Source organism: Arvicola amphibius, chromosome 1 (assembly GCF_903992535.2).
Source record: "Arvicola amphibius chromosome 1, mArvAmp1.2, whole genome shotgun sequence".
Lineage (NCBI taxonomy): Eukaryota > Metazoa > Chordata > Mammalia > Rodentia > Cricetidae > Arvicola > Arvicola amphibius.
The window spans coordinates 185477313-185497799 of NC_052047.1; the positions used below are offsets into that span (position 1 = coordinate 185477313).

General features: G+C 43.3%; 2 protein-coding genes across 2 annotated transcripts in view; both read right to left on the reverse strand.

Moving 5' to 3' along the window:
* Positions 1–446: 446 nt before the first annotated feature.
* Npm3 (nucleophosmin/nucleoplasmin 3) lies at positions 447–2403 on the reverse strand. The gene is made up of 6 exons (XM_038309546.1): positions 2275–2403; positions 1883–1968; positions 1575–1694; positions 1373–1466; positions 916–1026; positions 447–820 (listed from the first exon to the last, which is right to left on the reverse strand). Exons 1-5 carry the CDS (start codon positions 2390–2392, stop codon positions 926–928), a joined length of 519 nt encoding a protein of 172 aa, XP_038165474.1. The 5' UTR covers positions 2393–2403; the 3' UTR covers positions 447–820; positions 916–925.
* Positions 2404–3208: 805 nt separating this feature from the next.
* The window catches only part of Oga (O-GlcNAcase), a 39663-nt gene continuing 22384 nt past the window's right edge, over positions 3209–20487 (reverse strand). Inside the window, exons 11-16 of the mRNA XM_038325270.2 lie at positions 17902–17987; positions 16829–16933; positions 13357–13442; positions 12736–12928; positions 7190–7349; positions 3209–5100 (exon numbers count right to left, since the gene is read on the reverse strand). Of these exons, the coding sequence (XP_038181198.1) occupies positions 4964–5100; positions 7190–7349; positions 12736–12928; positions 13357–13442; positions 16829–16933; positions 17902–17987 (767 nt within the window). The 3' untranslated portion in view covers positions 3209–4963. The remainder of the gene's footprint in view (positions 5101–7189; positions 7350–12735; positions 12929–13356; positions 13443–16828; positions 16934–17901; positions 17988–20487) is intronic.

Below are 20487 nucleotides of genomic sequence, written 5' to 3' on the forward strand. Positions count from 1 at the left end.
GAGACCAGAAGAGCAAAGAAGGTCCCCAGCCCACCCCTCACAGAAGAGCAAAGACGGGTCCCCACCCCACCCCACAGGCCCTCTCCCTGGGCTGAGCCCCTCATGGGGCTAGACATGCACATTCCTCAGGTTTCTTAAGCCCACTTATCTGTCCCTCTCTGCCCATCAGCTTGAGTGCTGACAGAGGCCCAGACCCCTTGTTTGGAGGCTGATAACCTCCTGCGATGGCCCTCCCCCACCTGCAGGAACACGGAATAGGCTGGAATGGGAGGTCCCTCTGCAACAAGGCAGAAGGAACTTAGGCCCGCTTTTGGTCCAAGACCCTGGGGAAAAGGATGCCACATTTTCTCACCAGGACTAGACATCTACGACCACCCTTTGTACTGCCACAGTGCCATCTGGTGGTCCCTAGGGAAATCTCAGTGCTGGAAAAAGCCACACAAGAATTGCAAAAAACCAAACACCACTTTATTTAGATCTTTATCTAAAAATGTAAAAAGTGTTAAAAATGTGCTGAACTTCATTTTTTTTTTTTTTTACAGTGCTGGGAATTGAACCAGGGGGTTCAGAAAACATTCAATCTGGGCAGGTGGAGGGGAGAGGTCAGGAGAGATGTTCAAAGGTATCCCACCCCAAGAGCAAAAGGAAGCTTCAGGCAACCTGTAGGAGCAAACACAGGGCCCTATGGAGAACGCCCATAGCACCGGTCCAAGCCTTCCACATACCCCTTCCCAAACGCTCCTCTTCAAAGAGAAAAACATTTACAATTCTTGAAACTTGTCCAGGAACATATGGTGCATGACGCCTGCAGCTCCCTAACCTGAGAAAAGCAAGTAAGCAGTCAGTATCTGAGCCCTCATCTGCTCCCCTGTACTGCTTAGATCCTGTAGGGGTCCCCTCACCCTTCCTACTCACCAACAGGGGGCTAGGACCTGACCCCGCGCTTTTTGGCAGGAAGGATGCCACACAGCTTAATTTCCTCCTCCTCACTGTCCTCTTCTTCAGAAAAATCATTGTTTATACACACTGCAGGAGACACACATAGTCCAGACAGATTAGAGCCAGCCGTCCTTAACACCACACCACTTATTCAATACCCTGTAGTGCGAGGCTGACAGGGAACCCCTTCCTCCAGAGCTCGCAGGTCTAGGTGTGGAGAACTTCAGATACTAGACTGAAGGAAAAAAAGGCCCACCCACATGGATGGAGCGGTGGCACCATCCACGGGACAGGTTACAGGCAGTTCATAGGCTTGAGTGGGGCGGTGAAAGCCACACAATAAGGGATGCACAACCTGGGATACAGATGCACTAGGATGAAGTAGGAGGGGGAGAGGGAGGGAGGGCCTAACGGGACGGCCCACTCTTCTCACCAATCCGATGCCGACCAGTGACGCGCACGGGCCCAGAACCCGACTTCAGGCGGAAGGTTACAGGTGGCTGGAGCTGGAAATCATCCAGACTGAGCTGGAAGACGAGAAGGAAGACCTGAACCACTCTGGCCCACCCATTTTGAGGCTGATACCGAGGTTCTCAATTCCCATCGTACTAAAATGAATACATGGCACAACTCACCATGGGCTGGCAAGATAACCTGAGATTGGCCACAGGAACAGCAATCTCCTGGTTGTCGTGATCCCGGGCCACAACTTCCACCACATTACACTCGTCCTTGGCCCCCTCGGTAAGGCACAGCTGAAAGGGTACACAGAACCTCAGAGAGGGCTGACACCCCCAAAGGGAAGACATCTTACCCTCAGACCTGCCCAGTTTTGGGGGTACCCGGTGAAGAGACTCCCGTAAGTGACTCCCAATCCGGGGGTGACGGGGGGGGGGTGTGCGTAGATGCTCCCTGCATCTCCAGCCACTCTCCAGTCCCTTACCATGTTCAATGCCAGCACATGTTCGGTATCATCCTCTTCCTCAACCTTGAAAGTGAAGGAGCGGGTGTGGCCGGAGAGCTCACAGCCTGCAAGAGCCAGTGCTTTCGTTTGCCTGAGAGGTCCGCGCGTGGAGGCGACAGCGCTCGAGAGCGTTTCACTAACCATGTGCCGCCGCGGGCTGACCGGCCATTTATTCGCCTAAATCTCTTAAAACACCTGGGCGGGCGGGCGGGCGGGCGGGCGTTCTTCTTGGGCCGTACAGGCCGCGGAGTAACCGTTAGGGTTAGGGAAAGCGACGAACCCTCGGCCCACACCCACGTCGCCCAACCGCCATCCTCAGCCCAACGTCTCACTCGCCCCGTACCACCCTCTGCCACTCCTGTCTTCAATACCGAAGAAGAAACTGTCCATCGTGACTGGAGCCGGGACTCTCAGGCCTCCCATACCCCCAGCTCGGGCTCGGCTCTCTTGACTGAAGAACGCCAAAGCAGCTGCAGTGCCGGCGGCCATGCTGAAACGGCCAGGAGAAACCCCGCCCCCCCACGCACCGAACGCGACACCACAGCCAGTTCCGGCCCCGCCCATTAAAGGAGCCGCGTACAGCGAGGCGCGAGGCACGTGAACCGCCGCAGGGGCGAGGCACGGAATGAGGGCTTAATGTCAGCGTCCACTCATTCCCACGGCCCTCAGGACTCTGATTTTCTCTAGCTCATCGCATTCATCAAGACCCTTTCTTCCAACGTGGGGTTATGTAGAGGTGGTAGTGTACTTCCTCTTCCAGAAAAGTTAGGGTGCAGAGCAGCCATTTTTATTTTCCTCAGGAATTCTCACCCACATCTTTGCCATATTAGCTACCCCTTAGATAAGCTTCCTGATCCTGATGGAAGCTAGACCGTAAAGGAGCCACGCCCAGATGTGGGAGTCAACTGCTGCTCCAATTAAAGCTACACTTCCCATTAGCCTAGGCACATCCTGCTTTGGATTCTCCACTCCTATAAAAGGCTACCCACCCCCCACACCAGTACCCCACCGTTCAAGGCGACCAACCCATGCACTCCCTAATCTTTAGACAAACTCAGAAGAAACCCCTCTACTTCAAAGGTTTTAACTTAGTAAAAGAAGGCAACTTACTTAAAAATGAACGTGATTTTCTGAGAAAAACTGGAAGTTAGTTCTTTGCTGGTGAAGGCAGGATGGGAGCACTGTCTTCAAAGTCCAGTCTAAATTGAAAAAGCTTTGGAGGAGGAATACCTGCCTCTACTGAGGCATGGAGAGAGGACAGAAAAAGACGGGAGGCAGAGAACAGGCAGCACACCATCACACGAATCCACTTCAAGTTTTATTTTGCCCCTTGCATGGTCTTCAGATAGTTTTACAGTCTGTTTTCTACAGAAATTGAGCTGTGATCTGAACAATCAACGAAATGGTATTCCAACCTTAATAACCATGAAGCTGGCACAGCACTTTACCCTAGAGCAATGATAGTATGGACCTGGACACGTCTCAGCTATGTTCAGATCATCCAAAGTGATTACCGAAAACCAACATAAAACAAAAAGCAACTTGTTTAAAATTCCTGATTCCATATGAAATTGACTCTGAAATCTTCTAGGGAATGGGGTGTATTCAGAGAAAGGTGAGGAGCACTAAACTGTCTTACTATCTAGTAACAATTTTGCCCTTTATCTTAGCCTTCAAAACCAAACTTGATTTCAGTTTTTCCACACATCCTATCATAGGTTTTTACCCCAGGAGGCTGCACCTGGAGTCACTAGAAACACTAGCCACAGTGCTAACTGAAGACTAGCTCAAAAGCTCATACTGCAGTTCTGTAAAAGAAAATGTTTCCTTTTTTCTCTCTCCCCTCTCAGCTCAGAGCTCAAAAGCTGATGAAATACTAGAGGGAAGATAACAAAATACTGTTGAAATCTATGGAGAAGTTACTAGCTAGTCATGATTATAAAACAAACAAACAAACAAAAAACCCTCAAGAGACTGCCAGCTTCATGCTCAAAACCCTTAAGTTCACCAAATCTAAATTAAAATACATGAAAGTTTTCAGAACCTCTGATTAAAAAGAAAGAGTATACTTATGGTTAACATATACTTATTCTTTCTTTTTAAAATTAGATACAAACATGCGAGAATTAAAGACTGATTCAATTAAACCAGTAGTTAACAGGTCTTGAGAAGAGTGGCAGCTGCTCTAAGGGCAGAGACCACACTAGTCAGTCCCTTTATTTACCCTTACTTGACAACAATGTCAGAATATTTGACATGCGCATCTGCTAGGAAGGTTCATTTCCAGAAATAACTGCACTTCCCAATAGATTTGAGTTCTATGAAGTTAGACACTCATACTCCAAATAGTCATGGCCTATCCCTCTGTGGGAGGCACTTTAAAAACAAATGCAAAGGAAATCTACCATCCATGGTTTACATTATCCAAAGTGCCATTCTAAACCAACACCTCTCATCTTCAAAGGAAAAAATATATAAAAACAGTAAACAAAAAGAAAAGTCAGGTTACAGCTAGTCTATATACAAAGAAATTTACAAGTTCGTCAATTTGGCCTTTGCCACAAACAAATGCACATTTGTCCCTACAAAGCACAACTGCCTGAACCAACATTACAGCCAGAGCTTTACAAAAAGCAGAAAAATTGCCCAATTGGAACCCACTAAATCCTTCTCATTCCTGCCATGTCTCCAAAGAACAGAGACATTTCATTCAGCACACCAAGGAGAATAGTGATTTTCATTACTCTTAGGTGAGAAATGCAACCACACTGGATGCAGAAAATAGTGCTGATTACATTTATTTAAGAACCTCTCCCTATAGAAGCCCACAAGAGGTCCTGCACCCTGACCCGAGACCCACAGGAGGGCACCCGCATCTGTTCACACAGGACATGCAGCAGTACTATCTTCTTCCGGCCAGCGGGCAGGCTGAGAAGGTGATGGTGAGCTCTAGTCATCGCGTTTCCCAATCCGCTCCAGAGACTGAACTGTGTGAAGACCTCAACACCAACCACAAGGTGGGGCTAAGAGACTTTGGACAGTTCACAGTGCCAATAAATGTCACAGGCTCCGACCAAGTATAACCACATCCTTTGGAAATCCTTCCATCTTTGCAATTTCAAAACAGCCTAACTTGCTGTAGAATTCCAGAATCCTTTTATCATCTGGTCTTACTTCACAGAAAGCCCCCCGAGATCCTAAAAATTAAACAAAATATTTTAAATGTAAGTATATGATACAAGCATGAATAATAATGTTTAAGACAGATAACAGCTTTATACCTAAATTTCTGAACTCTACAGAGATCCAATTGCCTCTGCCTCCCAAGTATTGGGATTTAAGATGTGTGCCCACCATTTTTTCCAGCTTAAATTCTTTTGTTTTTGAGATAGGGTCTCATTGTGTAGCCCTGGCTGGCCTAGAAGTCACCATTAGAACAGACTCATTCTGAATTCAAGAGATCTACCCCCCTGTGCTGGTATTAAAAGCAAGCGTGTGGCACCACAACAGACTTTAGTCAACAGTGAATGAGTAAAATTCTTTGAGAGAAATGGGTATTGAAAGTAAAGGTAAGTTCTGTTCAAAGCATCCAACACCTTTGAAGAAATGAGGCAGAACCTACACTAACCTGTCACATTGCTAACAAGCCAATATAAACAGAATATGAACATTGTTTTAAAAAATTATTTATCCTCTGGGTCTATGTTTAGGGGCAGGGATTACATGTGGAAGGAAGTCAGAAGACAATTTGCATGAGTGGGCTCTCTCCACCTTATGGGGTCCCAGAGACTGAATGCAGGTCATTAGGTTTGGCAGCAATTGCCTTTCCTCAGCAGGCTCATACATATTCTTCAGACATATTTAATGTCTGTGATAGTTTGTCTTAAGTACACACTGAGAATTACCTTCTAAAGGTAAATAATTCTGCAAAGTGGATGCAACTAGTTCAAATAATATATAAATGCAACAATGAAAAAGTTGAGTTCTTTTTATTTTCCTTTCTACAGGGTCTGTCTCACTATGCAGCCATGGCTAGCCTAGAACTCAACTATGTAGATCAGGATAGCCTCAAACTCAGAGATCCACCTGCTTCCGCCTCCTGAGTGCTGGGATTAAAGGTGTGTACCTCCATGAGTGGTTTACAAGGTGGATGGTTTATTATCAGCAGCTGTGAGGGTGAGGCAGGAGGATCACAAGTTCAAGGACTACCTAGGCTACCATATGAGTTCAGGCAGGTTTCATTTTAAATTTGAAAAGGCCACTTAAAAACGTGTCATTTCTCATTGAGGCTCAAGATTAGTATTCATGCTATAAAACGACAAAGTGTTCTCCAACAGTCAATGAATACTACTTAACTTATACACCAGCAATAACTCAGAACAAGAAGCCAGCCAGACAGAGCAGGTGCAGACCAGTCACTTTAGAGGACAAGGCAGGAAGGCGCTTAAGCCAAGAATTGAGGGCAAGCTGGACAATGTAAGACCACACACACCACCCCCAAAACACACATAAACACAAAGGGGGGGGGGTAATATAACTGAAAAACAAAATTACTCTGTGTATGTGCCACAGCGGACATGAGGAGGCCAGAGGACAGCTTTGTGGAGCTGGTTCTACTACTTTTACAAGGATTCTAGAGACTGAACTCAGGTTAGCAGGCTTTTTAAAAAGACCATGGCATGGATATGGAAATCAGGAAACAACTCTGTGATGTGCCAGTTCTCTCCTTCCACCTTATGTGAGTCCCAGGGTCCAGAGTCAGGGTATCAAGTTGGGGTCTGTGAGCAGCAGGGGCCTTCACGCAATGGGCCCTCTCCCACCTACCTTGTGTCACTGTCACCCTTCCCGGGCCCCTCCTTTTTTGGAGATGGTTTCACTATGCAGTCCAGGCTGGCCTGGAATTTGTAGCAATCCTAGTACCTTAGCTTCTTCAGTGCTGGGACTGTCAGAGTAACCAGACCCAGTTTTCTTTTATTATGAGTAATCTCAGCACCCAGGAAGCTGAAACAGAAGACTGTGCACAGGGCTCTAGAACAGGCTGAGACAAAAGGGGCAAAACTAAATTAAATACTTTAAAAACTATAGGACTGGTAAGATGGTTCAGTGAGCAGAGAGACCAGCTACCACGCCCGCCAGCCTAAGTTTATCCCTAGGACCACACGTAAAAGGAGAGAATCAATTCCTACAAGTTTTCCTCTGGCTTCTGTTAGCATACCCACAAAATAAGTAAAATTAATAATAAAAAAAGTCTCACTCAAATAATACAACCCCACAACTTGTACTCACCATTAGCCTTCAGTGAAGACAGGAGGCAAGCCATCATGCTTTTAGCAACACTTGGGTCAGTGACTTTTTTGTGAATATCCATCTTTATCAGAGAAGGGAAGTTAGCAAGGAAAGTTTCTGGCAACACCTCCTGCTCTTCATGGAAACTTAACATTATTTTCTGCAAAAAAAAAAAAATAGAATCCTTTTGACTTTCACGTTACTTTTATCTCAGAACTCAGGAGTCCCAGAACTCAGTGAGTCCCAGAACTCAGGAAAAAAAAAGCAGTATTAATTTTTCTAGCACAGAATAAGAAGAAATGAGCTTATAATTCTAAAAGGTGTATCTATAGCCAAGTATGGTATAGTATATTTAATCCCGCTACTTAAGAGGTAGAGGCAGGCAGATCTTTGTGAGTTCAAGGCCAGCCTGGTCTACAGTGAGTTCCAGACCTCATCTCCAAAAATCTCTCCCCCCGCCAACATACACCCCAAGACTGAGTGACCAACTATCGTCTAAGGGGCTTGATAGATTGGGAGTTAAAAATACTTGCTGCACAGTTCTGAAGGCTGGATTTCAGGATCTCAGCACCCATGTAAAATGCCAGGCACAAGCCTATAACTCCAGTCTGAGGCTGGAGTAGGGCTGTTGAGGCTTGTTGTTTTCTGGCCTATCTGAGAAAATGTGAACTCTAGGTTCAACATGCCTCAAAGATAGAAGCAGTAATAGAGGACGCACTTAATTCTGAGTTTTGGCTTCCATACGCATACACAGGTACACAGGTGTACACACACACACACACACACTCATACAGACACATACAAAAATAAATCTTTGGAGCTGGAGGTTAAGACCTCCCAAGATCTTACGTTCAATTCCCAGCAATCACATGGTGGCTCACAACCATCAATGATGAGATCTGGCGCCCTCTTCTGTCATACAGGCAGAACACGGTTTACAAAACAATAAAATCTTTAAAAAGAAAAAAAAAAGCCAAGTGGTGGTGGCACAGGCAGGCCTTTAATCCCAGCACTTAGGAGGTGAGAACAGATAAGACTGGCCAGCCTGGTCTACAGAGCAAGTTCCAGGACAGGCTCCAAAGCTTCAGAGAGATGTTGTCTCGAAAAACCAAAAATAAATAAACAAATCTTTAAAAACTTAGACCAGTCATGGTTGTTCATGCCTCAGTACCAGAGTCCTGTAAATTTAAAGTTAGTCTGGTCTACAACAGTAAGTTCTAGGAGTGCTGGGCTATATATAGGAGATTCTGTTTCAAGAGACCAAGGCAACCAGACATAAGACAGTGACAAACACTGGTTTAGCATGTGTGAAGCTGGAGACTCAATTCTCAGCAACACAGAGACTTTAAACATCTGCCAGGCAGTGGTGGTGCCCATCTTTAACCCCAGCACTTGAGAGGTAGAAGTGAGAGGTAGAAGTGGGTGGATCTTGATGAGTTCAAGGCCAACCTGGTCTCTCTCTCTCTCTCTCTCTCTCTCTCTCTCTCTCTCTCTCTCTCTCTCACACACACACACACACACACACACACACCACACACACACGTGAATATACTTACAACAGAATAAAAGAATCATGGTTTCCCGTCAAGACACGTGTCTTATTTAACTATGCTGAGAAACAAGGTGCTGTGAGATAGCGCTCTTGTACACTATAAAGATTTATCATTCGTATTGTTTTAATAAAATGCTGATTGGCCAGTAGCCAGGCAGGAGATATACGGAGGCTGACCATACTAAGAGAATTCTGGGAAGGAGAAAGGCAGAAATGCAGTCACCAGCTAGCTGCAGAGGAAGCAACTGAGAAAAGATACTAAGCCACATGGCTAAACTAAGAATTATGGGTTAATAAGTATAAGAGCTAGTTAGTAATAAACCTAACTTCCAAGCCAAACAGGCTGTAATTAAGCCTCTGTGTGTTTATTTAGCACTGTATGGTTGTAGGACTGGGTGAGACAGAAACTTCCATCTACAAAAAGGGACTGCAGATGCAGGACAGTGACAGAGCCGAGGTCTCACTGCAGGTGCATCACTGAAGCAAAAGGGATTCCCATCACCAAACCGGGCTGCCTGATCAAGGTCTTGTAGCTCATACCTAGAGGAAATTAACCTGTTTGCTTGGCCCATCAAGGAATTTGAGATTACTTTTTCCTGGGAGCATCCCTTTAAGGATGAAGTTTTAGTTCGTTATTTTTTGTTTTGTTTGTTTGTTCTTTGCTTGTTTCTGCCAGTGTAAAAGCAGATCTGGGCCAAGCAGACCAGGCTTAGGGCTTGTGTCACTAATGGGGACTCACTCCAGTCCTGTTGGTCTGATGATGAGCACTCCAGGAGGTAGCTATTGCTATCCAAGGGGCCGTTACCTTGTCAAGCTTTCTACTGTCCTTGTGTAGAGAGGCTACAGGAGGCACAAGACTGTCCCAGATTGTGCCGTGCAAGGTGACAGCGTTCTGTGGCCCCACAGGTACTGGCATTATCACTGCTCCTACGCTCTAGAAGCTGCTGCCAACAGCCACTACTGACGATGACTACACACCAACCAGAGGCTGTACTGCTACCCAGGGCAACTTTGTCTAGGCTTATTGCTGTCTGATGCCCCCAACCTCCAGAAAGAGACTGTGTTCACCAAGTCTCCCTATCATGAAATGCCCAACCATCCTGTGAAAACGCATACTAAATTCTCCACTCGAGAGACTCAGGCTGCAGTTGTGGCCACCACACAGGATTGTTACAGAGGAAAAGTAAACTGAATTAAGACAGTTAAAAAAGACAAGCAGCTACCAAGTGGTGGGTCTTACCTATAACTTTAACATTTGGGAGGCGGAAGGAGGAACAGGAGTCCAAGGCCAGCTTTGAATTCGAGGACAGCCTTGATTACGTGAGACCCTGTCTCCTAGCACTTGGGAGGCAGAGGCAGGTGGAACTCTGGGAGTCTGATGCCAGCCTGATCTAACAAAGCAATTTCCAGAACAACCAAGGATGTTACACAAAGAAACAATGTCTCACCCCAAAAATTCTACCAAGGAACTTCTACAACTCATAAAGACTTTCAGTAATATAGCAGGATACAAGATTAACTCAAAAAAAAAAAAAAAAGAAAAAGAAAAAAAAAAAAGAATCAGTAGCCCTCCTATACACAGATGATAAAGGGACTGAAAAAGAAATCAGAGAAACATCACCCTTCACAATAGCCACAAATAGCATAAAATATTGCAGAGTAACTCTAACCAAACAAGTGGAAGACCTGTATGACAAGAACTTTAAATATTTGAAGAAAGAAATTGAAGAAGGCACCAGAAAGTGGATATTCCATGCTCTTGGGTAGGCAGAATTAACATAGTAAAAATGGCAATCTTACCAAAATCAATGCGATGGCCAGCAAAATTCTTCATAGACCTTGAAAGAACGGTACTCAACTTCATATGGAAAAGCAAAAAAATAGCCAAAACAATCCTTGACAATAAAAGAACTTCTGGAGGCATCACAATCCCTGACTTCAAACTCTACTACAGAGCTACAGTACTGAAAACAGTCTGGTGTTGGCATAAAAACAGACAGAAGAACCAATGGAATCAAACTGAAGACCTGGATATTAATACACACACCTTCCAACACCTGATTTTTGACAAAGAAGCAAAAAACATCAAAGGGAATAAAGAAAGCATATTTAACAAATGGTGCTGGCATAACTGGATATCAACATGTAGAAGAATGAAAATAGACCCATATCTATCACCATGCACAAAACTCAAGTCCAAATGGATCAAAGACCTCAACATAAAGCCAGCCACCTTATAGAAGAGAAAATGGGAAGTACACTTGAACTTGAACGCATTGGCACAGGGAACCACTTCCTAAATAGAAGCCCAGCAGCACAGACACTGAGAGAAACAATTAATAAATGGGACCTCTTGAATCTGAATAGCTTCTGTAAAGCAAAGGACACTGTCAACAAGACAAAACGACAGCCTACAGAATAGGAAAAGATTTTCACTAACCCCACTTTCAGACAGAAGTCCGATCTCCAAAACATACAAAGAACTCAAGAAATTGGATACCAAAAGAACACATAATCCAATTTAAAAAAATGGAGTACAGACCTAAACAGAGAACTCTCAAAAGAGGAATCTAAAATGGCTGAAATACACTTAAGGAAATGTTCAACATCCTTAATCATCAGAGAAATGCATATCAAAACAACTCTGAGATTCCATTTTACACCTGTAAGAATGGCCAAGATCAAAAACACTGATGACAACTTATGCTGGAGAGGTTGTGCGGAAAAGGGAACACTGCTGTGCTGGTGGGAATGCAAGCTGGTACAGCCCCTTTGTATGTCAGTGTGGCAATTTCTCAGAAAATTAGGAAACAACATTCCTCAAGACCCAGTGATACCACTTTTGGGTTTATATCCAAAGGATGCTTAATCGTGCCACAAGGACATGTGCTCAACTATGTTCATAGCAGCTTTGTCATAGCCAGAACCTGCAAACAACCTAAATACCTCTCAACGGAAGAATGGATAAGGAAAATGTGGTAGATTTATACAATGGAGTACTACACAGCAGAAAAAAATAACGACAGCTTGAATTTTGCAGGAAAATGGATGGAGCTAGAAAACATTATTTTGAGTGAGGTAACCCAGACACAAAAAGACAATTATCGCATGGGTTTTTAAACATAAAGCAAAGAAAGCCGGCCTACAAACCACAATGCCAGAGAACCTAGACAACAATGAGGACCCTAAGAGAGACATACATAGAGCTAATCTACATGAGAAGTAGAAAATAGAAGACAAGATCTCCTGAATAAACTGGGAGCACAGGGACTTTGGGGGTGGGTTGAAAGGAGAGAGGCAGGGAGGGGAGCAGAGAAAAATGTAGAGCTCAATAAAAATCAATAAAAAAAGTATGTCTCAAAAAAGCAAAAGACAAAACAGAAATTTAAACAAGTACCAAGGTTATAACATCACACTAAATAAAGCATGTTAGCTCACCAAAGGCCATAAATTTAATCCTAATCAGAATTTAAAAAAAAAAAAGTAAATAAAGTTAGTTAAGAAAGCACTGCAAGCTGGCTGTGGTGGCACACACTTTTAGTCTCAGTACACAGATGGTAGAGGCCAGCCTGGTACACCTGAGTTTTCCTCTTTAGAAAAAAAAAAAAACAAAACAAAACACTGTACACTTTTTTTTAAAGATTTATTTATTATGTATACAACATTCCTTCCATGTATGTTTGTATGCCAGAAGAGGGCACCAGATCTCATTATAGATGGTTGTGAGCCACCATGTGGTTGCTGGGAATTGAACTCAGGACCTCTGGAAGAGCAGTCAGTGCTCTTAACCTCTGAGCCATCTCTCCAGCCCAGTACTGTACACTTTTAACTGTTTAAGTTGTAATTTCTCACTGGTGTGGAACTCATTATGTTGACCAGGCTGGCCTCAAACCTGTCTCTGCTTCCTTAGTGCTGAGAGATGTGTGCCACCATACCTGGCAACTTTTACGTTTTAATTTCTAAAAATTATCATAATATAAAACCATTGTATTACCTCAGCCTCTGAGAGCTCTTTGTCACCATTTGGCTTGGTGTACTTCTCCTGCATGAAGGGAATCCAAGATATTTTGCATTTCTTAATGAAGGGGGTCACATCTACAGTGCCTAAGGCATAGCCACAAATGCCATCTTCATCTTCTAGGACGAAACAGTAATCCAGGCTGAGGGAAAGCAGCCCTCCTACTAACCTGATTGGAGGAAACAAAGTCAGAGTAAGCTTGTAAAGTATTAACAAAAACTTCACAATTCAGTGATTCAAGGTCCATAGTTTTTGGTTTTTTTTTTTTTTATTCAGACAGGTTTTCCCTGTGTAGCCCTGGCCGTCCTGAAACTGACTCTGTAGACCAGGCCGGTCTCGAACTCTGAGACTCACCCGCCTCTGCCTCACAAGTGCTGGGATGAAAGGCGTGTGCCACCACCGCCCAGCAGGTCCAATGTACTTATGAAAACTACCTTTTCGATAAAAGAAGCTGAAGATAGACATGTACATTCACTTACATTCATTTTTCAGATTTAACTAAGACTAAACTGGGACTTAAAAATAGCATGTCAGCCACACCTACCCTTAACCTGCTGTATCAAACATCTATTTCCCAAACCCCAAAACATCACATACTTGTCTCCAATGAGGTCCGGCTGACTCTGAAAAGGTAAGCCCACTCCATCATCATACATTTCTCTGCAAATCTTGTACACGGAAGCCTGAAAACATAATCTAGTTAGACAACACACCAAGACAAATGTCAAAAGAATGAATATAAAACAGCCATGTGTGGTGGTACACAGATGAAGCAGGCGCAGGAGGATTGCAGGTTAAAAGCCAGGTTGATTAATGGGCAACATATTGAGTTTGAGACAACTATGGATAATAAACCAATTGTCTGAGAAAAAGGATTACAAGTCTTGGGGGGGGGGGGGGAATATATATGGTCTGGCTTATCAGAATCATCACCTGGGGATAGGAGGATCACCTTTTGTTTTGGTTTTTTGCAAAGCAGGGTTTCTCTGTGTTGTCCTGGCTATACTGGAACTCACTGTGCAGACTAGGCTGGCCTCAAACTCAAGAGGTCCGCCTGCCCCTGCATTGACCACCCCCACCTGGCTAGAAAATTACTTTTGTTATTAAGTATTATTGAGATGGGCATGTAGCTCAGTGGTACAACTCACCTAGCATATACTACATTTGATACCTAGCACTAAAAATTTTATTTATTAGGTCACACCTGTAAAACAACTCAGAAGCAGCAATGCAATTAATAAAGACTGAAAACTTGCTAAAAACCTTTAATTTTTATTATTTTCAAAACTGTGTATACTTGTCCACGCCAGGTAGTGGTGGTGCACACCTTAATCCCAACATTTGGGAGGCATAGGCAGGCAGATCTCTGTGAGTTCAAAACCAACCTGGTCTATAAGAGCTAGTTCCAGGACAGGCGCCAAAGTTACACAGAGAAACCCTGTCCAAAAAACCAAACCAAACCAAACCAAACCCAAACCTGTGTCTACTTGCCCATGCATAGGGTATGCACATTTAAAAGCAGGCACTCTGGGCACCTGAACCCCAGGGAGCTAGTTACATGCAACTGTGAGTTACCTGGAGAGGGGGTGCTGGGAATAGATCTTTGGTCCTCCTTTGAAAAGAGGATGGCTGAGCTCTTAACCACTGAGCCATCTCTCCAGTCTGGATGGGTTTTGAAAGTAAATTGTGGCTCCATATCCAAAGCCAGTAAACTTTTTAAGTATCTTTCAATCTTTCCTTTTTTTTTTAAAAAAAAAATAGGGTCTTGCTATACAGCCCAAGCTGGCCTGGACTAGATCCTCTGGCTTTAGACTCAAGTTCTGGGATGAAACTAGAGGGCCACAGGATCTGCTAATCTTTCACTTTTTGTAACAATACTTGCTCGAAGCTTTTTATTGTCTTTAAACAGAGTTGCCTACTTTCTTTATTTAAATGGCTGTCAACAGTCAGTAAGTAATTCACTACAGACAATTAAAGACACATAAGAGAAACTCAGTCAAGGATAACACATAATTAAGACACAATGTTTTGTAACTTCTACTGTGACTTAGACATTTTATTTATTCATTGAGCTTTCTCTTCTTTCTTTCTTTCGGTTTTTCAAGACAGGGTTTCTCTGCAGCTTTAGAGCCTGTCCTGGAGCTAGCTCTTGTAGACCAGGCTTGTCTCGAACTTCCAGAGATCCGCCTGCCTCTGCCTCCCGAGTGCTGGGATTAAAGGCGTGCGCCACCACTGCCCGGCTCATTGAGCTTTCTTTAGTCAGGTCTCACACCATAGCCTCCGGTTGTCCTAGAACTCACTATGCCTCAAGCTTGCCTTGAACTTGCACCAATTTTTCTGCCTCAACTTCTTGAGCACTAGGATTACAACCTTGAGCCACCAAAACACACCTGTTATTTGACTTTTTAAATGGATACTTCTCTGCCTCCCTCAAACACTAGGGATTAAACCCAGGGCATCGTATGTGGTAGGCAATAAGCACTCACTATGTACCTATCTCTAACCCTCATTTAATTTTCATAAAGATTTAAAATTTTAGGGCTGGAGAGATGGCTCAGTGGTTAAGAGCATTGCCTGTTCTTCCAAAGGTCCTGAGTTCAAATCCCAGCAACCACATGGTGGCTCACAACCATCTGTAATGAGGTCTGGTGCCCTCTTCTGGCCTGCAGGCATATATGCAGACAGAATATTGTATACATAATAAATATTTTTTTAAAAAAAGGTTTAAAATTTTATTAATGTGTATGTATGTGTATTTGCCTGCACAAGTGAATATATGCACCATATATTGTGGTATATATGTGCAGGAGCTCACGGGTCAAAAGGCAGCTCTGGATCCCCTGGAACTGCAGTTACCAGCAATTGTGAGTTGCCATCTGGATGCTGGGAACTGATCTCTAATTCTCTGTATGTATGTGTGCTTAACGAGCCATTTCTCCGGTCCAAACCCCACCAAAACAAACAAGCAAACAAACGGTCTTACTATGTAGCTCTAGCTGCTTTGAATTCAGAGATCTGCCTGCCTCTACCTCCCAGTACATGCTATCACACCCAGCCTTCATTTTGAGTTTTTAAAGGGAAGAATTAAAGGACTCAGCTCAAGTTACTAAAAGTTCTAAAAGAGAGGCTGGAGAGATGGGTCAGAGGTTAAGAGCACTGGCTGCTCTTCTAGAGGCAGTGAACTCAATTCCCAGCAACCTCATGGTGTCTCACAACCAGCTCTAATAAGATCTTGTGCCCTCTTCTGGTCTGCAGGCATACAGGCAGATTGCTGTATACATACATAAAAAGTAAATAAATCTTAAACAAAACAAAACAAAACAAAACAAAAACAACCTAAAGGAGGTAAAATGCCTTAGGCTCCTCTTGAAATTTTTACTGAATTTACACCTCTAGGGCTGTTTTAGTTAACTTCTTCGATCTCAGGTTGGTATTTTAAGAGCTGGGAGTTTAGTTACAATTCTGATCTGGAATTCCCACCCCCGCCCCCAAAGGGCTATCCATCTAAAGCTTGCTACTCAACTGACAGGCCTCTGGAAGGTAGGGGAAGACCTACGAGGCCCTGTTGGACAAATTTAGGGCATACTTCTAAGGGTACAGTTTAACTGACTGACTATACTTTCTGGGGGTTATGGTTAGGTAAGCAGCTTTGTTTTGTTGTTCTGCCATTGCACCATGATGTAATGACATACAATGATGAAGCTGGCCGCCACAAATTGAAACCATGAAGCAAAATAAAGTCGTCCTTTGTTTTTCCTTTTCTTTTGTTTTAAAGATAGGGTCACACCATGTAGCCTTGGATGGCCTGGAACACACTTTGTAGACCAAGTAGGCCTCAAAACCAGAGATCCACCTGCCTCTGCCTTCCACACCTAGCTTTCTTGGGATTCTGGATGGCTGATTAACCCAAGGCTGTCAGTGATGGCTCCAGTCTGCCCCTTAATCCGTAAGTACACAATTAAATGAGTGGTAGCTTAAGACACAGACGCAACTCTTGCAACCATCTAGTTGAAAGGAAAGCTGCGAGTGAACACTTAACCATATACCAAGTTGACAGACATAAAATTACCTCATCTTTAGGAAAATAAGGTCTGATAGTATAAACTTTGGAGGTAGGAGTCAGTGGGGGTGGTTGAAAAAAGAGATCATTTGCTCCATCAATTGGCAACAAACGCTGTAGGAAGGGGAAAAAAGGGGAGACAGATTAGTTTTGAGAATACATCCATTTCTTTCAATGAGTGTGCACTGCAGATTACCAACTTAACATTAACTGGCTACTGCAGGCAGACCTAAAGAAGAGGGGTGTACTACACTTTACTAATATAATACCTCTTTCCTGGGGAAGGGGTGTTTCAGAATAGAAATTACCCAAACTGACTCACACAGCTTTAATGGTATAATAATAGAAATTTAATTTTATAATAAAAACAAAAAACTACTCCAATTATGATATAAATATTTGTTTTAAAAACCAATCTTAAATGAACCATCCTTCTACTACAAGATGGCAGAACAGACTGTGAGGAGGAGAGGTTTGGTCTGAAGAGGGTTATCTGTCCAGGAGACGCTTTATCCCCAAAGCAATGCGCTTCAGTTTGCTGTGCGCAGCAGAGCACCTGTTGGGGGGAGAAAAGTAGAGCACCGGAAAGTCCATGAACAAATCTAGCAGCAAGAACCCTTCACAGCCTGTTCAGGCTGTCACCAGCAGAGCTTTTTATTTCTTATTTTTAAAGTGTACTGTACTTATTAAGGAACCAAGAAACTGCCCTCTAAGCCCTTTACTGTCTACTTGCATAATAAGCCATCTTCTTTTGCTCATGGAGTTTCCACTGGCAGACAAGCATGCGCGCATTGTGCATTGCGGGCGCAGATTTAAATGCTGTGCGACCTGCAAAGAAACAATGTGAAGTGTATACCTAGAGCCGCTGCGCTTCGCAGGCGCGGGGGGATTGACAGCATCTCCTTCAGAAATTACTGTGAAAGAGGAGGAAAATTTGATTTAAAATCCAGCTATGTAACTAAATTGAATTTGGGACTAGAAAGCCTTCGGCAGACCAATCCTTCCAGCCATCTGATGCGCAACATAAGGTTTCTCATAAAACAAAGAAAAATGTCAATTCAGTTGTGAATTCATATTGATACCTGGAACTCTCCTGCTAGACCACCTCTAAAGGCCCAGGGTTCTTGGTCTCCAATTAAGAACTGTGCTGAAGAATGACTACGACACCCTGTTGAGATCAGATCCAAGCGGAGAACGTTACGAGAAAGGGGATTTCCTGAGGTCTCAAATGTCCAACAAACTAACATACACTGGAAACAGCTCTCTAGAAGTACTAATCCAGGGTTTCAAGGCAAGGCTGTGATAATAACTATTTTTAAATTTATAATGGCATTTCAATACTTCTATTCCTTCCTCTGATTAATGGAAACCACGACTATCAGTTCTAAGCTTTAATTATTGGAAGGAATAATGAGATTACCCAGTAAACTTTCTATATTCTGCACACACAGCAATAAATCAAACAGCTGCTCATCCATCATGAAACTCTAACTGTAAACTGAAATGAGTGAGACAGAGACATTTTATTATCACAGCCCATGAAGGAACTGAATTAAACCTGCCTGAAGTCACATTTTACATTTTGGGAAGGGTAAGGAAAGGGAAAGGGGAGTTAATCTTGTCAGAAAACTTAAGGTCAGCAGAATACTGTGGTCAAAAACAAAACAATGAAAAATTTGGTTTTCATGAACAAGGACAATTTAAATTTAGACATGGCCAGTTAGAATACCAGTGTGCCAAGCTCTGAGAACAAGAGAGAGCCAATTACTTTTCCTAATTTGTCCAGAGCTAAAAACACTTTTCTTAAAAGTGTGACGGTATATATTCTTCTAACCGTGCTATGACTTTTGCAATGTGATGAACATGTGTATCAGGCAGCAGGCTTTGAGGCCCAGGTGTCAGTTTTAAGGTTAACATTAATTGACCTCACAAGCAATAAAGCCAACAACCAAGAGACAATGAAAAGCAAATGTTTTGGAACCAACTGGAAGCAGCCTGCCTGGTTTTCTGACAAGATATTAGCAGCGCAATACAGTTCTGTTCCATTGGAAGACAGCGTTCTACCTCCTGCTCAAGTCAACAGTCTCATCAGTACAAGACACAGTGTGCTAGTCAGACAGTCCCAAAGCAAACCAAATTTTTTGTTGACAATTCAGCCCATTAAGAGATCATGTCTGGGTTTGTTATGTTTTAAGGGTAGGGTAATTTAAAAAAATTAAAAAATAAAAAAACAAGAAAAAGCAAACACAAACCTATAAAATGTAGTATTTGTAAAATAAGCATAAAATGGGTCAAAATTTAGACTACAAGAGCTTGCCCCATTCCGTAATTCAGTGATTTACACTGTAGAAAAAGAAAACAAACAAAAACAAACTACACTTCACAAACTTGAAGTTCAGCCAATTTCCCCTACCCTCCACTTTGAGACTCCAACATAACTAGCACTTCCAACTAGTACAGTAAAAAGCTGCATGTACGAAGAGCTGTGTAAACGAAAACATGGTTAATGCCTCAGACGCTGCGCAAACGTGACTTCAGTTCATGTCTACTGCCCTAGTTTATTCTACCTGAGCTACCTCACAGACACAGCCTTTCAACTTAAACTAATTAATCATGACGCGCTGTGAACATCTGCCGCTGTCCATCCAATAGTAGTAGACACTTGTGCTGAGGATTCTCCCATCTGTACACAATGGGGAAGAAGATAATAGAAGTCGTTAGTAATCAAAAGTACTGCATAGCCACATTCTTTAAAGGACTGAATGCCAGCTGGACTGGAGGAGGAAAAAACAAAGGACTCTAGTCATGAGCCCGAGACTGGTCACGAAGACTCTCCCTGTCACGGGCACTGTACACCTACTTGGATGTGGTGGTGGTTATTTTTTCTTTTGGTTTCTCTCTGTAGCTTTGGAGCCTGTCCTGGAACTCACTCTGTAAACCAGGCTGGCCTCAAACTCAGAGATCTGCTTGCCTCTGCTTCCCGAGTGCTAGGATTAAAGGCGTGTGTCACCAAAACCTCCTGGTGATGGTAGTTATTTAAAACTACAATGCTCTGGCGTTGATACTGTACCAATTGGAAAAATTACTCAGGCAAAGATAGCATGAGAAAGAAATAATACTGGATATAATAAAATTTTAACTTTCAGTAATTTTTGAATGGGTGAGAGTCATACTGAGGATTAAACCCTCAAATTTAGTATTTTAAGTGTTATCTCCTCAAGCTCACTAATCTGGATTTCAGGCTCAAAATACCTAGGGGCCTTAGAGACTTAAAACGCAAATCCCTGTAAGGATTAAATAACTCCCTGGCAACAAGCCTGGAAGGCAAGTGCTGTCATTCAACAGTCAATACAGAGATCTCCCACATCTACCCCAGGAGCCTAAAGAGACTGCTCCCAGCTAGACAGAGCTTTCTATCAAGGAATCCTAGACAGAACCTTCCATCAAGCCTGCTGTGCTAATACGCAGGAGCACAGAGGAAATTATCATAGTTTCTAAATCAATTATCAGAGATTCTTCCTTTTTTAAATATTTAGGAGCCCAAAGGCATATGGGTAGAGAATTACAAATCTAACTACTCAGGGGCTGACTGTGTTCAGATCATGAAATCCCGTCACAGTATTTCTGACTACTATGAAAACTGACACATCAGTTAGCTTTGCTGCCTG